Source organism: Oncorhynchus tshawytscha, linkage group LG04, assembly GCF_018296145.1.
Source record: "Oncorhynchus tshawytscha isolate Ot180627B linkage group LG04, Otsh_v2.0, whole genome shotgun sequence".
Taxonomy (NCBI): domain Eukaryota; kingdom Metazoa; phylum Chordata; class Actinopteri; order Salmoniformes; family Salmonidae; genus Oncorhynchus; species Oncorhynchus tshawytscha.
Genome location: NC_056432.1, coordinates 37687639 through 37708775, shown reverse-complemented (window position 1 = coordinate 37708775; position 21137 = coordinate 37687639). Strand labels below are relative to the sequence as shown.

Here is a 21137-nt window from a genome sequence, read left to right as displayed (position 1 = left end):
AAATATTGATGTCACAAATGTACCATTTGTAAATTTCTTTATAGAAAATGTAGTTATTTGCTACATTTGACTGTAAAACCTAGCAGTACTACTTATTTCTCTGAGAGAGGCGGATATATTGCATTTAGCAAAAAAAACATATTTGTCTGTCTAAAATGAAACCATCAAGTTCTAGATTTTAAACAAATACATGTCTATCATTGAATAGCCCCATGCCATGATTAGATAGTGAAAAAACACACCAATCTCTTTGATAATTTCTTTAAAAAATAAAAGCTAATTTACCAACATTTCTGAAAATGGATATATAGTGTTTTGGAATTAAACTCTTTAAATGCAGAGACACAAACACATAAAAAACACTTGTTTTTTAAGCTTGTTCAAGATGGTGCCGGAGGAGAGGACTGCCATCTTATCGGATCTTAACCAACCATGCAATTTTATTGTTTTTTTGCGTTGTTCGTAACTTGTTTTGTACATTTTGTTGCTGCAACCGTCTTTTATGACCGAAAAGAGCTTTTGGACATCAGAACTGGGATTACTCACCTCAAATTGGATGAGGAGTTCTTCAATGAGTCGGACGCGAAGGATATACTACAAACACCCGACCAGGCCCAGATCCCTGTGATTCACTGGAAAAGGAAATGTAGGTTTCGCGGAAAGAAATCAGGATGCCTTCTGAGGATCAGGCGACGAGTGGCTAATCTGCCCTTGCCTTCCGTTCTGCTAGCTAACGTTCAATCACTGTAAAACAAATGGGGCGACTGTACGGGACATTAAACTGTAATATCTTATGTTTCACGGAGTCGTGGCTGAACAACGACATTAAGAACATACAGCTGGCGGGTTATACACGGCAGGACAGAACAGCAGCCTCTGGTAAGACACGGGGCGGGGACCTATGCATATTTGAAAACAATAGCTGGTGCACGATATCTAAGTAAGTCTCAAGGTTTTGCTCGCCTGAGGTAGAGTATTTCATGATAAGCTGTAGACCACACTATCTGCCTTGAGAGTTTTCATCTGTATTTTTTGTAGCTGTCTACATACCACCACAGACCGATGTTGGCACTAAGACCACACTCAATGAGCTGTATTCTGCCATAAGCAAACAGAAAAATGCTCATCCAGAGGCGGCATTCCTAGTTGCCGTGGACTTTAATGCAGGGAAACTTAAATCAGTTTTACCTAAGTTCTATCAGCATGTTAAATGTGCAACCAGAGGAGAAAAAATGTGAGACCACCTTTACTCCACACACGCGTACAAAGCTCTCCCTCACCCTCCATTTGGTAAATCTGATCATAACTCTATCCTTCTGATTCCGGCTCACAAGCAAAAATTAAAGCAGGGACTCGGTCTATAAAAAATTGGTCAGACAAAGCAGATGCTAAACTACAGGACTGTTTTGCTAGCACAAACTGGAATATGTTCTGGGATTTATCCGATGGTATTGAGGAGTACACCACATCAGTCACTGGCTTTATCAATAAGTGCATAGAGGACGTCGTCCACACAGTGACTGTATGTACATACCCCAACCAGAAGCCATGGATTACAGGCAACATTCGCACTGAGCTTAAGGGTAGAGCTGCCGCTTTCAAGGAGCGGGACTCTTACCCAGAAGCTTATAAGAAATCCTGCTATGCCCTCCGACGAACCATCAAACAGGCAAAGCGTCAATACAGGACTAAGATCGAATCGTACTACACCGGCTCTGACGCTCGTCGGTTGTGGCAGGGCTTGCAAACCATTACAGACTACAAAGGGAAGCACAGTGAGAGCTGCCCAGTGACACGAGCCTACCAGACGAGCTAAACAACTTCTATGCTCGCTTCGAGACAAGTAACACTGAAACATGCATGAGCGCATCAGCTGTTCCGGACGACTGTGTGATCACGCTGTCCACAGCAGATGTGAGTAGGTCAGCATTCACAAGGTCGCTGGGCCAGACGGATTACCAGGACATGTAGTCTGAGCATGCGCTGACCAACTGGCAAATGTCTTCACTGACATTTTCAATCTCTCCCTGTAATACCAACATGTTTCAAGCAGACCACCATAGTCCCTGTGCCCAAGAACACTACATCTCTAGCCATGAATTGCTTTGAAAGGCTGGTCTTGGCTCACATCAACATAGACCCACTCCAATTTACATACCGTACCAACAGATCCACAGATGATGCAATCTCTATTTCACTCCACACTGCCCTTTCCCACCTGGACAAAATAAACACTTATGTGAGAATGCTATTCATTGACCACAGCTCAGCATTCGACACCATAGTGCCCTCATAGCTCAACACTAAGCTAAGGACCCTGGGACTAAACACCTCCCTCTGCAACTGGATCCTGGACTTCCTGACGGGCCACCCCAGGTGGTAAGAGTGCGTAACAACACATTCGCGACACTGATCCTCAACACGGGGGCCCCTCAGGGGTGCATGCTCAGTCCCCTCCTGTACTCTCTGTTCACTCATGAATGCACGGCCAGACACAACTCCAACACCATCATTAAGTTTACTGATGACACAACAGTGACGGGTTGCATCACTCCCTGGTATGGCAACTGCTCGGGCCTCCGACCGCAAGGCACTACAGAGGGTAATGCGTACGGCCCAGTACATCATCGGGGCCAAGCTTCCTGCCATCTAGGACCTTTGCACAATGCGGTGTCAGAGGAAGGCCCTAAAAATGGTCAAAGACTCTAGCCACCCTAGTCATAGATTGTTCTCTCTGCTAACGCACAGCAAGTGGTACCGGAGCACCAGGTCCAAGAGGCTTCTAAACAGCTTCTACCCCCCATCCATAAGACTCCAAAACAGCTAATCAAATGGCTACCCAGACTATTTGTATTGACCCCCCCGCCCCACGCTGCTGCTACTCTCTGTTATTATCTATGCATAGCCACTTTAATAACTCTACCTACATGTACATAATTACCTCAATTACCTCGACAACAGCGGTGCCACCGCACATTGACACATTGACTCTGTACCAATACCCCCTGTATACAGCCCCGCTTTTGTTATTCACTGCTGCTCTTTAATTGTTTGTTATTCTTATCTCTTACTTTTTTTTTAGGTATTTTCTTAAAACTGCATTGTTGGTTAAGGGCTTGTAAGTAAGCATTTCACAGTAAGGTCTACACCTGTTGTATTTGGCACATGTGACAAATACTATTAAATTTGATTTGATTTGAAGCTGTATTCAGCTATAATATAGGTGAAATAGAATATTCCTGTCTGTGAGTAACATGCAGTTTCAGGATACCATGGGATCTACTGTAATATGTACATTGAGGAGTTTGGGGAGACAATTGTATACAAAAGTTTAGATCTAAGCATGTTTCGTTCATTGCTCTTATTTACACCATATCTCAATGGAGATTACCCCAAATCACCACAGATTACACATAATCATATCTGCCTCAAGTGTTTTAAATAGATCATCTTTGCCTTGAAAAATATGAAACTGTGGCTGAATCAGGCTGCTATTTGCGATGCAGCCTCTATGTCAATGAATAAACATCCAGCTCCTCTTCAGTTCGTTCTAGTCTCACCTTGGTAGGAAAGTAGCGGCTAAACTTGAACTTCTTGAGGGAGACGGTCATGGAGTAGGTCCCGAAGAACAGGATGAAGGACATGAGGGCCAGGTCAGGGACGTACTTACAGGTGTTGCCCACCAGAGAGCCTCCGTACTTCACACACTCCTTCTTACTGAGCTGGCTCCAGTCCAGGTCTGTGATGTTCAACTAAGAGGAGAGAGGGATGCAGGAGGGCAGGGAGTAGGACACCGTTTTAGAGGTTGAAGAATAAGGTGAAGGGGAGAGCAATGGCTGTGAGGATGTGAGGTTTCTTGGGAGAGAGAGAGAGAGAGAGAGAGAGAGAGAGAGAGAGCGAGAGAGAGAGAGAAGATAAAAGGAAAGAGAGTGCAAGAGAACATAAGGGTGACGAAAATAATAATATGGGAACTAATCAACTTATTTTTCAGACTCCTCAAAGGAAAGCCATTTGCTGTAAACAAATCATTCCCAATTGGCTGATAAAGTGTCTACATGATAAAGTGTCCTTGTTTTGAAAGAAAAGCACATTTTCTGTCCATTAAAACAACAGCAAATTGATCAGAAATACAGTGTAGTCATTCTTAATGTTGGAAATGACTATTGTAGCTGGAAACGGCTGATTGTGTACAGAGGCCCATTATCAGCAACCATCACTCCTGTGTTCCAATAGCAAGTTGTGTTAACTAATCCAAGTTTATCATTTTAAAAGACTAATTGATCATTAGAAAACCCGTTTGCAATTATGTTAGCACAGCTGAAAACTGTTGACCTGATTAAAGAAGCAATTAAATTGGCCTTCTTTAGACTAGTTGAGTATCTGGAGCATCAGCAATTGTGGGTTTGATTACAGGCTCAAAATGGAACTTTCTTCTGAATCTCATCAGTCTATTCTTGTTCTGAGAAATGAAGGCTATTCCATGCGAGAAATTGCCAAGAAACTGAAGATCTCGTACAACGCTGTGTACTACTCCCTTCACAGAACAGCGCAAACTGTCTCTAACTAGAATAGAAAGAGGAGCGGGAGGCCCCGGTGCACAACTGAGCAAGAGGACAAGTACATTAGACTGTCTAGTTTGAGAAACAGACGCATCACAAGTCCTCAACAGGCAGCCTCATTAAATAGAACCCGCAAAACACTACTCAATGTCAACAGTGAAGAGGCAACTCCAGGATGCTGGCCTTTTAAAAAAAAAGTTTTTTAATTTTACCTTTATTTAACTAGGCAAGTCAGTTAAGAACAAATTCTTATTTTCAATGACGGCCTAGGAACAGTGGGTTAACTGCCTGTTCAGGGGCAGAACGACAGATTTGTACCTTGTCAGCTCGGGGATTTGAACTTGCAACCTTCCGGTTACTAGTCCAATGCTCTAACCACTAGGCTACCCTGCCACCCCGCAACTCTAGTAGAGTTGCAAAGAAAAAGCCATATCTCAGACTGGCCAATAAAAATAAAATATTCAAATGGGCAAAATAACACAGACACAAGAACTCTGCCTAGAAGGCCAGCATCCCGGAGTCGTCTCTTCACTGTTAATGTTGAGACTGGTGTTTTGCGGGTACTATTTAATGAAGCTGCCAGATGAGCACTTGTGAGGCCTCTATTCGTCAAACTTGACACTCTAATGTAGATATTCTATTAAAAAAAGAATCTGACGTTTCCAGCTACAATAGTCATTTACAACATTAACAATGTATTTCTGATCATTTGTATGTTATGTTAATGGGCATAAAAAGTGCTTTTCTTTCAAAAACAAGGACATTTCTAAGTGACCCCAAATTTTTGAATGGTAGTGTAAATATAGAGTATGTTTGTTGCCTTAAGGGGGAAGGTGTTACAGGCTTTGGTTTTTCCATTTATATTTTGGGGTTGGATGTTAGCACGTTAGCACAGTCGGCACACCGATTGGAGTCACCTCGTTAGTCAGAAAGTATTTCCCCTGTGCTGGCACAGGTGATATTTAAGAGCAGCTGGCCCAGTGCACAAGTTGGCTTGACAGATGTGGAGGGTTAACTCATTTCGTTGCCGTTTATCTGATCTTCCTTGTTTTTTGCTTTTCTCCACTTTTTCGTTCGATTCCTGTCTTTAAGTTTGGTGTGGGTTTGAAATTTGTTTGCCTTTCTTGGGCAAATTTAGTGGCCTTGTGGTGGGTGTCTTAGGTCCCAGTTGTTGTTGCTAGTTGTTGTTGCTAGACATGACAAAGTAAAAACGTAATTTAAAAAATCACTTACTCCAAAGAGACTAGAGGTGTTATCAGTTGGCACTGGCACTAAACCATTGAAGATCATTGAAGCCACTGTTTAATAAGTGAAAAGAAGGGAGACAGAAGGAGAGAGGAGGGTTATGAAGGAAAAATGAGATGCAGAGAGTGAAAACAGTGAGAGGGCAGAGTCAAGGGACAAGAGAAATGGAATAAGAATTCATCAGGTAGACTTGGAGACCTTGAACAGAGAAAGTAGCTAGTTGAAGCTCATGCATACAAAGTGTTACTCACTCGCATCAGACAGCAGCCATTTGTGAGTGCAGCAAAAACAAATATAAGACAAATCAGTTACATTATTCAAAGACAAAGTAAATTCTCATAACGATTTCCCAATGCAGTGAACATCTCCAGAGAGGCATAAAGGTATAATACCTCATTATATTACCAAACCATACGATAATCTTTATGTCCCCAAATCCCTTAGAGGTAGCCAGGTCCTGTTTATACTCCTATCTGTTTGTGCTCTTGCCAACTCCATTTCTGTCAGTGTCAAGTCAAACCTTTGCCATGTTTGGCATGACAATTCCATAAGGATTTGACATGAGAGCAGAAACAGATTGGCACCCAAGCTACTAGGCCCTAATTCCCCATTTACTACCCCCTCCAACCATATGACAACCACTATGACCCCTGTTGGGAATTCTGGTTAACTTGATTGTTACTGTACTATAATGATATACTATACAGCCAAGGATGGACTCACTGGGGTCTGGGGCCAGGCACTCGCACTTGTAGGCAGTGACGTAGTCTGGCTTGAAGTCGGTGTTGATGGGATAGTACTTGAAGGAGCCCATCTGTAGCAGCACATTACATCAACAGTTAAGTGTGCGCGTGTGTGCCTGTGTGCCTAAGTGTGAGCGTGACTGCGTCTGTGTGCGTCCGCATGCCTGCGTGTGACTCACCATCTTCTTGATGGCGTCAGAGATGAAGATGAAGGAGATGAGGCTGGAGAAGCCCTCCTCTGTGAAGCGGGTCATGTACTTGATGATGTAGCTGGCGTCCGTGGCGACCAGGAGGAAGCACTGGATACAGGAGTGGATCCCGATCCACAGACGCAGTTCCATGTAGTCTATACCATTGTTCCTTAGAAATAAGAACATTGATATAGGGCAGAAGGTGAAAGGTAAGACCGTCCTTTTATAAAGCTGGTACGGACAAGCTCTCCAATACGGCATATCAAATCTCACCATTGTGCCTTTCATAGTATATCATGTCTGATGTGGGTGTTTGAATTGTCTTTCAAATCAAAGGGAGGAACCATATGTATCAATATATTATATACTGTATAGGCTACAGCACGGGTGTTTTTTTGGGGGGGAGGAAGAACTCAATATATTTTAAAATGAAGAAAACAAATTGAAACTGTGTAGAAATTATAATGGACCTACAGTGGGGAGAACAAGTATTTGATACACTGACGATTTTGCAAGTTTCCCTACTTACAAAGCATGTAGAGGTCTGTAATTTTTATCATAGTTACACTTCAACAGTGAGAGATGGAATCTAAAACAAAAATCCAGAAAATCACATTGTATGATTTTTAAGTAATTTGCATTTTATTGCATGACATAAGTATTTGATCACCTACCAACCAGTAAGAATTCCGGCACTCATAGACCTGTTAGTTTTTCTTTAAGAAGCCCTCCTGTTCTCCACTCATTACCTGTATTAACTGCACCTGTTTGAACTCGTTACCTGTATAAAAGACACCTGTTCACACACTCAATCAAACAGACTCCAACCTCTCCACAATGGCCAAGACCAGAGAGCTGTTTAAGGACATCAGGGATAAAATTGTAGACCTGCACAAGGCTGGGATGGGCTACGGGACAATAGGCAAGCAGCTTGGTGAGAAGGCAACAACTGTTGGCGCAATTATTAGAAAATGGAAGAAGTTCAAGATGACGGTCAATCATCCTCGGTCTGGGGCTCCATGCAAGATCTCCTCGCGTGGGGCATCAATGATCATGAGGAAGGTGAGGGATCAGCCCAGAACTACACGGTAGGACCTGGTCAATGACCTGAAGAGAGCTGGGACCACAGTCTCAAAGAAAACCATTAATAACACACTACGTCATGGATTAAAATCCTGCAGCGCACGCAAGGTCCCCCTGCTCAAGCCAGCGCATGTCCAGGCCCATCTGAAGTTTGCCAATGACCATCTGGATGATCCAGAGGAGGAATGGGAGAAGGTCATGTGGTCTGAGGAGACAAAAATAGAGCTTTTTGGTCTAAACTCCACTCGCCGTGTTTGGAGGAAGAAGAAGGATGAGTACAACCCCAAGAACACCATCCCAACCGTGAAGCATGGAGGTGGAAACATCATTCTTTGGGGATGCTTTTCTGCAAAGGGGACAGGATGACTGCACCGTATTGAGGGGAGGATGGATGGGGCCATGTATCGCGAGATCTTGGCCAACAACCTCCTTCCCTCAGTAAGAGCATTGAAGATGGGTCGTGGCTGGGTCTTCCAGTATGACAACGACACGAAACACACAGCCAGGGCAACTAAGGAGTGGCTCCGTAAGAAGCATCTCAAGGTCCTGGAGTGGCCTAGCCAGTCTCCAGACCTGAACCCAATAGAAAATCTTTGGAGGGAGCTGAAAGTCCGTATTGCCTTGCGACAGCCCTGAAACCTGAAGGATCTGGAGACGGTCTGTATGGAGGAGTGGGCCAAAATCCCTGCTTGTAGTGTGTGCAAACCAGGTCAAGAACTACAGGAAATGTATGATCTCTGTAATTGCAAACAAAGGTTTCTGTACAAAATATTAAGTTCTGCTTTTCTGATGTATCAAATACTTATGTCATGCAATGAAATGCAAATTAATTCGACACCCCTTGGCTACAGTGTCTGACTTTGAAGTGGGGTTGAGCTCTCACTCACTTGCTGAATTCGAAGAGCAGTTTCTCGAAGATGAGGATGGGTCCAGTGGAGCTAAGGATGATGAGGGGCTGACCACTAAACATACAGAACACTGTTCCTGACAACGCTGTGCCCAGGAAACTCTCCATCACACCCTGATATAGAGGAGAGAGAGAAGGGAGGGCAGGGGGAGAAACAGGGTAGGGGAGAGAGTAGGGAGAGAGATGGAGTGGGAAAATGAAGAGAGACAGACAGAGAGAAGTGGTTGTGAATGTGTTAGAGAAAGGCAGTATGAGCCTGCTATATTTCAATCTGACAGACAGTCTGTGCGAATCATCAGTAGCAGCCAGCCAGAGCACTTATCCTAAATGGTTTCAGTATGTGTTGAGCTGAACAAATGGATTTAGTGCAGTCACTGTTCCCATCCGTCACACACATATATCACCTAGAGTGAGTTAGCTACCATACCATTTTTTTGGCTCATGTTCCATACTAAAAACATTCTTTAGCAAATCACCGACTCAGATAAAAAAAATTTAATCAGTAAATTAACTCCATTTAAATGAATTCAAGGGTCATAAGCCCTAACTCGGGTACCAGTCTGTTTGTGCTAACGTTTCACTCATTTTACTCCGTAAATATGCCAAACTTATTGCCATTTGACACAGATTACAAGGGGTAGAATGTTAGCACAACAATTCTGGAGTTCAAGCTACATCAGCTCTACCTGATAGTTGTCTGTGGCATCCCCCAGCAGGCCTCCAAAGGTGATGGCATTGGTTATGCAGCCCAGGTAGATGAAGAGGACTGCAGAGATGGACTGGATATGGAAGCCTTCGTAGAAGTCACTAGGAAACCAGGGCAGCTTTCTCTTCATGTCCAGGAACAGACCTCCGCAGAACCTGGCAAAAACACAGACACTCTGGTAATGATGCAGAGCCTGACACAGCTACAAACACTGTGGTCTCCACATAACCTGTCACGGACACAGGCACAGACACAAACCCTCTGGTTATGACGCAGAACGTGCCAGACACAGTCAATCAATCAAATATATTTTATAAAGCCAGCTTATATATCAGCAATTGTCACAAAGTGCTTGTCACAGACACAAACACTTTGGTAAGGGTGGTGCACATACTCTGTTTGAAATTCATTATCACCTGTTTTATGCATCACACGGACTCACTTCATTTCAGTCTGTCTGTCGTTTCACAGTGACAGGATGGGCCAATTGAACCGATGATGATTTAAAACTATAATATCAGGCCGATGAGGAATGGAGACGAGATTATCTTGGCTACACTCTTGGATTTTGCTATCTAGAACCTAAAGGGGTTATTCGGCTGTACCCATAGGAAAACCCTTTGAAGAACCCTTTTTGGTTCCAGGTACAACCCTTTCGGTTCCAGGTAGAACTCTTTTGGGTTCCATGTAGAACCCTTTCCACAGAGGCCTCTACATGGAACCAAAAGGGTTTCTGCCTGGAACCCCCCCAAAAAATGATCGTATGGGGACAGCCGAAGAACCTCTTTGGAACCCTTTTTTCTAAGAGTATATTACTGAACGCCTGACCAGGAGGGGTCCAACTCAAGGTGTCATAAAATAAATTGCACCCCCCTCCCCAGCGTCAAAAATATTTTCATATGACCCTCACCTTGTACTGTAAAATAAATTGAACACCCTCCACCTTCATAGAATTAACTCAAAATAATGTTTTACGACCACAAATAACAATAATTGTAGCGACCCTGTGCTTATCAACGTGGATATCTACTTTGCTTTTGTTGCCCAGTCGATGCCACGCAGGGCTATGAGCCAGAAGATTGACGGTTCGCCGACCACCACAAGAGCTCACTCTCCCTGCATGTTTCATTACTTCATAATCAGAGCCAGTTGCAGACAATGAACAGCTATGGGGAAAATCAGATTTTCAACTTTTTCATGTTTATAATTATATAAAATATACTGTTTGCAACAAATTTTCCACCAACACAACCAATAACGAAAACATACCGACATGGGTTGTGTTTTCAACACCACAATAAATAGACAAACAGAAAACACATCCCTCCCTACCTTGGAGGCTTAACCAGGATCAAAGGCTTGGCTTGAAAATCTCTGAATGTCATTAAACGTTTTGGTGTTTTGTAACAGATGTCTATCTATTTCTGTTCATCAAATTGCAAACTTGTGAACTGATTTAAACCTTCATAAAAGTTTTGAATAGGCTATATTGCAGCAGTTAGGCTATCAACAAAGGCAAGTGCCTACCATACCCAACAAATGACAGACATAGGCTACTTATAACTTATCTTGAACTATATATGGGGCACACAATTAAAAAAGACAGATCTAATGGAATTTAGCCAATTAAAATGTTTAAACAGAATTAAACAAAACAGGTTTTGCATATTTAAAGAACTGGTTTAAATTAATATTCTGAACAAAAATATAAACACAACAACATATAAAGTGTTGGTCCCATGTTTCATGTACTGAAATAAAATATCCCAGAAATGTTCCATATGCACAAAAAGCTTATTTCTCTCAAATTTTGTGCACAAATGTGTTTACATCCTTGTTAGTGAGCATTGCTCCTTTGCAAGATAATCCATCCAGCTGATAGGTGTGGAATATCAAGAAGCTGATTAAACAGCATGATCGCTACACAGGTGCACCTTGTGCTGGGGACAATAAAAGGCCACTCTAAAATGTGCAGTTTTACAACATATAAAACTGGCATGCTGCAATTGGCATGCTTACTACAGGAATGTCCACCAGAACTGTTGCCACATAATTGAATGATCATTTCTCTACCATAAACCTCCAACGTTGTTTTAGAGAATTTGTCAGTATGTCCAACCGGCCTCACAACCGCAGATCATGTGTAACCACACCAGCGCAGGACCTCCACATCTGGCTTTTTCACCTGAGGGATCATCTGAGACCAGCCACCCGGACAGCTGATGAATTTGAGGAGTATTTATGTCTGTAATAAAGACCTTTTGTGGGGAAAAACTGTCTGGCTCCCAAGTGGGTGGGCCTATGCCCTCCCAGGCCCACCCCTGGCTGCTCCCCAGCCCAGTCATGTGACATCCATAGATTAGGGCCTAATTACTTTATTTCAATTGACTGATTTCCTTATATGAACTGTAACTCAGTAAAATCGTTGAAATTGTTCCATGTTGCGTTTATATTTTTGTTCAGTAAATAGGCTTACAATAATAACAATGATAATAATAAAAAGGATTAAAAAACGAATTATTATAAATAAATGTAAGTTTTATAATTGAATCCTACCTAAATAAGGAGTCGTACAGTACACTGCATTCTTCTCATCTTAGTCCACTACAATATTAAAACATTATATCCCCCTCTTTTCACTACAGGCATACTCTTTCTCTAACTTTGGTTTTACGTCAATGAAAAAGGCCTCCATCTTTGCAATCAACGGTGGCCTAGGCCAAGGCTCCTCTCTTGCGCTCTCTCTCCTCAGAAGCAGGCACATGTGTACGCAAGGCATGAGAGAATGGCGCTGAAGCGCAAATTCGGGGTGTCGGCTATGATAGACAACCAACATCTCCTGGACAATTTGGCCTGCTACAATGTTATTTATCAGCTTTTTATTTTTTACCAGCCAAATGCCAGCAATTACCAGCGAAGGGAAACCCTGGAGCATTTTCCCATCAGACTTGTGTTTCCGTCAAATTGACTTGTTGCAGATAAAAGTCTGTGTGTAAATACGTAGTGCACATCAAATAAGACCCTCAATATTTATTGAAAGGAGCATCGACCTCATCACTGTGCACTTTCACCACCCTGTGAAGTTCATCATAATTGATTTAATCTGTAGGCTCATAAACCGCATGCTTTCCCATGGTGTAGTGACATTTATCAGACACGTAGGCTACTTTACTCGCATAAGAAGGTTGGATGGAAACCTGGTTAATGTCGATCCATTTTGAGGACGCTGGAATTACATTTTGGTTGATTGTGGACATGCCGGACAGGAGACTTTTGAAGTAGCCTACTCGGATTAAAACATTGTGACTGGCTGTGTTTATGCCACATATAAAAAGTCATATATTTTAAAAGTTAAATGATAAATATTTAGGCTCTATTGAAGTGTTAGGTTCTAGGTGTGCGAGGAATAGCCGCTCGGATTGGAGAGGAGGCTGAGCATGTGATAAGCTTTCCTGAATAATTGGGCCTGCTGGGAGTATATGTGGCCACATTATTATAGGACAACTTGGGAGAATGATGATGTGAAACAGACAGCATATTCAGTATCAGAAGTAAAAATACAGCCAGACTGGCCTGCTACTGTGTCTTTCTAGACCTTCTAAACTGTTGAGTGGACCCACAACTGGTCTGTTATTCAAATTCCATTTTCACTTCAGCCGAGAGTAGGCTATAGAATGTTGTACTCACTTTTAAACAATAATGCAATTATTCATTGCATTGTGATGTTGTAGGCTAGTCTAGGTAGAATCATTGTATTGTCCCTAAACAAGATCAACAGGGGAGATTTTTTTAGCTGTGTGTCTCATGTCTTCACTGTTCTTTCATGCGCAATGATGCACCTGGCCTCTGCACTGCCTATCAGCTATTGTAATGCGACGCTACTGGCGGCAGAGAAGTCAGGCGCAGGAGAGCGGAAACGGATTCACAACGGTTGTGTTTAATAACCATAAACCACCGTCAACAGAATAATACAATAGATGGGTCAAACAAAACCCAGTACATACCAGCATACCGTGCACAAGCACTACAACAAACAATTACGGACAAGGACATGGGGGGGAACAGAGGGTTAAATACACAACATGTACTTGATGAAATTGGAACCAGGTGTGATGGAAGACAAGACAAAACCTATGGAAAATTAAAAGTGGATCGGCGATGGCTAGAAGGTCGGTGACGTCGACCGCCGAACGCCGCCCGAACAAGGAGAGGGACCAACTTCGGCGGAAGTCGTGACAGCTATTCCTATTTGCTCCTGTCGATTCATATAAAAAATTGATGCAGACTTGAATGTTTTTATGTGTGTTATGATTGCTCGTTGGCCTATTTCAGATCTGGACAATTATCCACCTACCACTATTGTCACTATGAATGGTGGATAGAGGGCAGGATAGACCATTAGACTGTTAGAATATACTGACCTGTGGTATAGTAAAAATTTGCACACGGAACAGCACAATGCATATGGGAAGTACCAAAACACCTTCCTTTCTATTGGGGAGGCGCATGCAAGCGGATGAGGAAATGTGTCTATGATGGAATAAATGATATAGTAAAACCTCCAAAGGAGCAAATGTAAACCAGGGAAAAACACACTACCCTCCCCTGTGCCCAATTTAAAAAAAATACACAACCCTCCCCAAAGCAAAAAAAAAAGTAAATTGTAAATTGTGATCTGTCCCTAATCCATCCACTGGGTGAATGTTCCCAATGTGAATTAACAAGAGACAGGAGGTTTCAAGCACATTTAGATGTCTCTTTAAAGGCCAACTCTAGTACCAGTTCCACTCAAGTACTCTACCTCATATCTCAATTCACTCAGTGGCATTTCTCGATATCCCAGTTCAGACCCAGTTCCTTTCATGTTATCATTCTTCCTAGTCTCCTAACGTACATGTAAAAGATGTCAATCCCAGTCCTCAACCAGTAGCCTACCTCCCTGTGTGTGCCAGCTCCTCTCCCAGTTCGTGAGCCACTGGCATCTCCTCATCCTCAGCGTGGCCTCCACTTCCTCCCGCCGTACCGTTTGGCTGACCCAGCTCATTCAGAGAGTGCACTGACTTCCTGTAAACAGAGGGAATACACACAGGAAGTGAGGGAAGGGAAGTGTTGATGACAGAAATACTGAGAAGGACCTCATATCTGGGTCTTAGAGGTGACTTTTTTTAAATGTGGGGAAATGATTAGGTAATGGAACTAACATAGATTAAACTAGATTATAAAACCTAAATATGACTCCAACCTCTTGTCAGCCGTGGGCACCTTCTTAGGTGGCTCGATACGGATTTTGGGGTCCCACTCGCCGGGCGGCAGCACAATCACCTCATCCAAGAACTCATCTATACCTGCAATCAGATCTTCTCGATCTCTAGCCTTGTACGCCACATCACTAAAGAGCTGTGGGAGGGGGGGAGAGAGAAAGAGAAATTATTACTATTATTACTATTAGTAATGGGATACAAACCCTGGGAACTGTTCCTAATTTATGACCATGGTGGGACTCTGTTTAAAACACCTGTATTTTATGGTGAAATAACAGGCTGTTGCCTGTCTGACATTCAATGTTTTTTCCCCATGATAGTGACAGGAAAGGCTGACCGTTACCAACAGCAAGCCATGGTGGCCTCATTATCAGTATGTGAAGTCCACACATTTTTGGCTGACTCAAGTTGCCAGACAATCAAGCCTGTATTTCCATGTCATCTGTATTCAAGAAAAAAAAGGAAGCATTGACAGACACTTACGTCATCCACCATTAGAGTAGCTATGGCTCGACCGATCTGATTATAGGACTTGGCTTTTCCTGTGGGCCCCAACAGAATAAACAGGAATCTGTGGTAGTGTGGGGAAAAAAGGTACCTCAACAACGGCTCACAAAATGTCAAAAGATGTGCTCACTTGGGCATAAGAACAGACACAAAGGAGAAAGTAAGGCAGCAACTATTTACAGTATGTGTAAAGTATGTTAGACCACAGACCACATTTTGTACATTTTTGTCATTTAGCAGAAACTTATCCAGTGCGACTTACAGTCAGTGCATTCAACCAAGGTTAGATTAGGTAGTGTGGATAAAATAGACACCTTAAAAATGGTTTAGGGCTCACAAAATACATTTGCATGGGTATAAGAACAAATACGGAGAAAAAAACGAGAGACAGACAAGAAGAGAGAGAGAGCGAGAGAAACACACAGATAAACAGACAGAGAGGAATAAAGGGTAATATGAACAGACATGGTCATGTGTCAGACAGGCAGGCAGACAGCCATTACCTGGTGGGCACAGGAACCTCTGTAAGTCCTCCCAGAGTGGTGGCCTGTGCCAGGCGGACAAAGGCTACAAAGGGTTTATCCAGGAAGTCCACCTCACCCACTAGCACATTTGATGCCTCAGCATCTCTAGGGATCTTTTTCATGAACTTATTCCTTAGCTATGGAGGGAGGGAGGGAGTCAAAAATAGTTGATACATCATGGCATATACTGTATGGTATGGACACTGGATTTCTTGTCAGCATAACTGACAAAACACATTTGAGGTGAAATTGCATCATATCTTCAAGTTCAAGTCCTAGTTTTTTTATATACCCAGATAAATATCACTATATGACACTAATAAATTATTCAAATATGACAGTGAAACCATACAATATGTGCATATAATAGATTTATCCTTCTTGACATTGTCGTTGTGCTCTAACAATGCCTTTAGGCTTCTATCTATCCACTCCATGATCTGTTTGAAAAACATAATTACATTTCACCTCACTACTCTTCTGGCAGCATATGTTTTTGCTGGATAACAAAATTGGTCTCTGAGCGTCAATTCTAATTAATGTAGCCTGGGACTTGAATGTGTGAAGGAAACGTGGCCAACAGTATCACTAGCACACTGGTACATGATTTACTGCATGTATGTATGCCCCTACGTGTAGTATAAACCACTCAACCATAGACTAAACAGTGAGGGTAGTTTAAAAACATTGGGATAGCCTGGAAGCCAGTCTGTTTTTGCGTTACGCTAGCCAAATAGATGCAGAAACAGTCAAGTACCCAGAGATGTATTAATTTGCATATCTACTGAGTTAAACTCAACGTATTTGTCCAGAACATTATCTCAAGACAATTATTTGGGCATAAATATTGTCAGAGGCATCCGTTTTAACCCAATGCTTAGCACAACACGCCTGACCCATCCTCCATCATTCACAGCATAATAACCCTGCTAACAATGGAGACCGTCTGTCTCACTAGGTTTAAATTCTCCTTTTAAATCACCCTAAGAAAAGACTGAATTGTGAAGCAGCCTGCTCCCAACTGCTCTGTGACACCAACACTTAAAACGAACCCAATCAAATATTTTATGAGAATTATAACAATGCTGACTCTCATCGGGTTCCCATGGCAACAATGAAATACAACTGCAATACAAATCCTCTGCAGCATACATCTGCTTGCCACACTTAATTAAAATGTACATGTAAAATTCAGCACATTTACTGGTTAAATGGATATTGAAAATTCGGCACAAACACATACTGTATGTGTACACAAACTCAACACGTTTTGCCATTGCAAAAGAAGGAATATGAATTCCTACAAACACTCTGGTTGCAATTCAATCAAACATCGTTGCGGAAAACTAATATAATTTCTGCACAGAGGAAGTGCACATTTTAAGTAATGTAACTACCCTAAATTAACTTAGATTATAAGACCTAAATTATTTTATGACAATAATTCTGTAAAACCTGCAGTTTCGCTCTGCAAGGATGTTTGAATGAATTGAGCCTGCTGAGTTGTAATGTTGCATTAGTGGGTCACCTGGTCTGTGCTCAGAGTGTCTGCAATGTCATTCATACTCCTACTATGGGCATGACCTGTAAAGCAACACAGTACATATGAACAATTGATCATATCAATGTTGAGGATATGGAGAGTGTTCTATGTGTCAAAGACACGTGCAAATCAACTGAGTTTTTCTTCTTCAAATGAAATGAATTCATGACCTGAAGAGAATTACATATTATCACTTCTCCTCTGGATTTTTTTAACAAGCAGGTGCTGCTGAGTATGGCTGGGGAGGAGGCCAGGAGGGGTCAATGCCCCCCTTTGGACTCTGAGGTTTTTTCATTTTTTAACACCTGTAACTGCAATTTCCTGCAATCTAGAGCAAAAGATGGCCAAATAAAATTATAAGATAACAAATAAAATTAAAATACAGTACCAGTCAAAAGTGTGGACACACCTACTCATTCAAGGGTTTTTATTTATTTTTACTATTTTCTACATTTTAGAATAATAGCGAAGACATCAAAACTATGAAATAACACATATGGAATCGTGTTGTCACCAAAAAAGTGTTAAACAAATCAAAATATATGTAATATTTTAGATTCTTCAAAGTAGCCACCCTATTGCCTTGACGGCAGCTTTGCACACTCTTGGCATTCTCTCAACCAGCTTCACCTGGAATGCTTTTCCAACAGTCTTGAAGGAGTTCCCACATATGCTGAGCACTTGTTGGCTGCATTTCCTTCACTCTGCGGTCCAACTCATCCCAAACCATCTCAATTGGGTTTAGGTCAGGAGATTGCGGAGGCCAGGTGATCTGATGCAGCACTCCATCACTCTCCTTCTTGGTCAAAATGTTCTTACACAGCCTGGAGGTGTGTTTTGGGTCATTGTCCTGTTGAAAAACAAATGATAGTCCACTAAGCGCAAACCAGATGGGATGAAGTATTGCTGCAGAATGCTGTGGTAGCCATGCTGTTTAAGTGTGCCTTGAATTCTAAATAAATCACTGACTATGTCACCAGCAAAGCACCCCCACACCATCACACCTCCTCCTCCCTGCTTCACAGTGGAAATCACACATGCAGAGATCATCCATTCATCTACTCCGCATCTCATAAAGACACAGAGGTTGGAACCAAAAATCTGAAATTTGGACTCATAAGATCAAAGGACAGATTTCCACCGATCTAATGTCCATTGCTCGTGTTTCTTGGCCCAAGCAAGTTTATTCTTCTTATTGGTGTCCTTTAGTAGTGGTTTCTTTGCAGCAATTCGACCATGAAGGCCTGATTCACACAGTCTCCTCTGAACAGTTGATGTTGAGATATGTCTGTTACTTGAACTCTGTGAAGCATTTATTTGGACTGCAATCTGAGGTGCAGCAGAGGTAACTCTGGGTCTTCCTTTCCTGTGGTGGTCCTCATGAGAGCCAGTTTTATCATAGCGCTTGATGTTTTTTGCGACTGCACTAGAGGAAACTTTCAAAGTTCTTCTTGTCTTAAAGTAATGATTGACTGTCGTTTCACTTTGCTTATTTAAGCTGTTCTTGCCATAATATGGACTTGGTCTTTACCAAATAGGGTAAAGACCAATCCATTTGTGTGTTGTTGTGTTGTGACCTACCTTGTCACAACACAACTGATTGGCTCAAACAGATTAAGGAAAGAAATTCCACAAATTCACTTTTAACAAGGGACACCTGTTAATTGAAACGCATTCCAGGTGACTACCTCATGAAGCTGGTTAAGAGAATGCCAAGAGTGTGCCAAGCTGTCATCAAGGCAAAGGGTGGCTACCTTGAAGAAAATAAAATATAACATATATTTTGATTTGTTTAACACTTTCTTGGTTACTACATGATTCTGTGTTATTTCATAGTTTTGATGTCTTCACTATTATTCTACAATGTAGAAAATAGTAAAAAATAAAGAAAACCCTTAGAATGAGTAGGTGTGTCCAAACTTTTGACTGGTACTGTATATTTTTTACGCCTCTCGTACATTCTTTAGGGAGAACCCTGTAGTATTCTATATCGCTTCAAACACATCTAAAAAGAGAGCGGCAAATAATTTGATATTAAAAGCTAAAATATGTCACTTTTTGGGTGACCCGACCAAATTCACATAGAAATGTATGTTCTAGATCTGTTAGTCTCATTGAAAGCAAGTTTCTATATGCTATATGCTTCCCGTTCTTAAGTTTTGTTTTTGCGTCTTTTACTTTTGGTTTTGTACACCAGCTTCAAACAGCTGAAAATACTATATTTTCAGTTATGGAAAATATATTTCATAGCGTTTAGATGGAACAATGATTCTCTACACTATCCTTGCTTGTTTTGTCATAGGGTAGCCTAGTGGTTAGAGTGTTGGACTAGTAACCGAAAGGTTGCAAGTTCAAATCCCTGAGCTGACAAGGTACAAATCTGTCGTTCTGCCCCTGAACAGGCAGTTAACCCACTGTTCCTAGGCCGTCAATAAGAATTTGTTCTTAACTGACTTGCCTAGTAAAATAAACTGAAATTAAGCAAACTATTAGAATTTTAGGAAATGGAGGAGCGATTTCTGCAGAGTGCATCTTTAAGAGCGTCACAGGAAGAGAGCGTGATAGAAAGAGAAAAAGAAACAGACAGGCTCTAGAAAGATGATGAGAGAGAGACTCACGCAGACGACCATAGCCTCCTGATTTCATGCGTAGGTCCTCTGTGGAGCGGTTGAATGCGGCCGCTGCCCCTGGACTACGAGCTGAGGAGGAAATTCAAGTAAGGAAGACAGGAGACTGTTTAAGAAGATAGACTATAATTTATCCTTGGGGATAAAGTTTATTTAATTCAACTGAATAAAACTGAGAGGACTGTATACATTTTTTGTGGTTGATAATTTGCAATTAAAGAAAGTGTAAGAAAGCCTGTGCAGTGGGCATAATATATATATTTATGTGTATACGTAGGCTACAAATTTAAACCTTCGGCAGTACTATAATGTGTATAGGGATACCGATGGCCATTCTTGACCATAGAGCAGAGGGACACTCACGGGCACCACCACCGCTGGCCTTGCCCATGTCAGCCAGAGAGCGGTGGATGGGCTTTTTGGTCTGGTGCCTGTGCTTCCTCAGGAGGACAAAGCTGATCTTCTCTCTCAGGTCAGGAGACAACATGCCCTCGTCTATCTGCCGCTCAATGATTTCATCTGCAGGAGAACATTGTCTTAGTACTGTTTGTAGTATCACTCACAACCAACAGTTAATTTCCTTGTTGGTACCATAATGCCTTTCCTGTCAACTACTGGATGCTGCTAGCCTCACTGAAATACACTGCACACACTAGGCTAACTGTTCTTAGAAGGGGAAAAACTCTCCTTGTCATTTGTGACAGAGACTTGAAATTGTTAACAGTACTATCTCTAAACATTAGGTAAGTATCACACAACACTTATTTGGCATGTGTAACAGCATAGACTTTACGTCCGTCCCCTCGCCCCGACCTGGGTGCGAACCAGGGACGCTCTGCACACATCAACAGTCACCCTCGAAGCATCGTTACCCATCGCTCCACAAAAGCCACGGCCCTTGCAGAGCAAGGGGAACCACTACTTCAAGGTCTCAGAGCAAGTGACGTCACCGACTGAAACGCTATTAGCGCGCACCACCGCTAACTAGCTAGCCATTTCACATCGGCTACACATGCATTAGCGCTCTGTAAAGGGGAATTTGTGATGCTCACCAACTATCTGAGGCAGTGAGTATCCCTCCAGATCCAGCACCACAGTGCCGGTCTGTAGACAGGTCCTGAGCTCAAACAGACTGTGCAGGGACAGGGTGGACACATGGGGCTTGCTCCACCTCTCCCCTCCGTCCTCTACCTTCTCCTCAAACTTCACCCACCTGGACCCCAGGTCAGAAAGAGGGCATG

General features: G+C 42.3%; 1 protein-coding gene across 1 annotated transcript in view; it reads right to left on the bottom strand.

The window, feature by feature from the left end:
- Positions 1-21137, bottom strand: part of LOC112248670 (electrogenic sodium bicarbonate cotransporter 4-like) — a 54404-nt gene that overhangs the window by 8798 nt on the left and 24469 nt on the right. Inside the window, exons 3-16 of the mRNA XM_024417891.2 lie at positions 20949-21109; positions 20260-20415; positions 19888-19968; positions 17255-17310; positions 15706-15863; positions 15179-15266; positions 14677-14831; positions 14370-14498; positions 9415-9589; positions 8709-8842; positions 6727-6907; positions 6528-6618; positions 5793-5830; positions 3561-3752 (exon numbers count right to left, since the gene is read on the bottom strand). Coding sequence (XP_024273659.1) covers positions 3561-3752; positions 5793-5830; positions 6528-6618; positions 6727-6907; positions 8709-8842; positions 9415-9589; positions 14370-14498; positions 14677-14831; positions 15179-15266; positions 15706-15863; positions 17255-17310; positions 19888-19968; positions 20260-20415; positions 20949-21109 — 1795 coding nt within the window. The remainder of the gene's footprint in view (positions 1-3560; positions 3753-5792; positions 5831-6527; positions 6619-6726; positions 6908-8708; positions 8843-9414; positions 9590-14369; positions 14499-14676; positions 14832-15178; positions 15267-15705; positions 15864-17254; positions 17311-19887; positions 19969-20259; positions 20416-20948; positions 21110-21137) is intronic.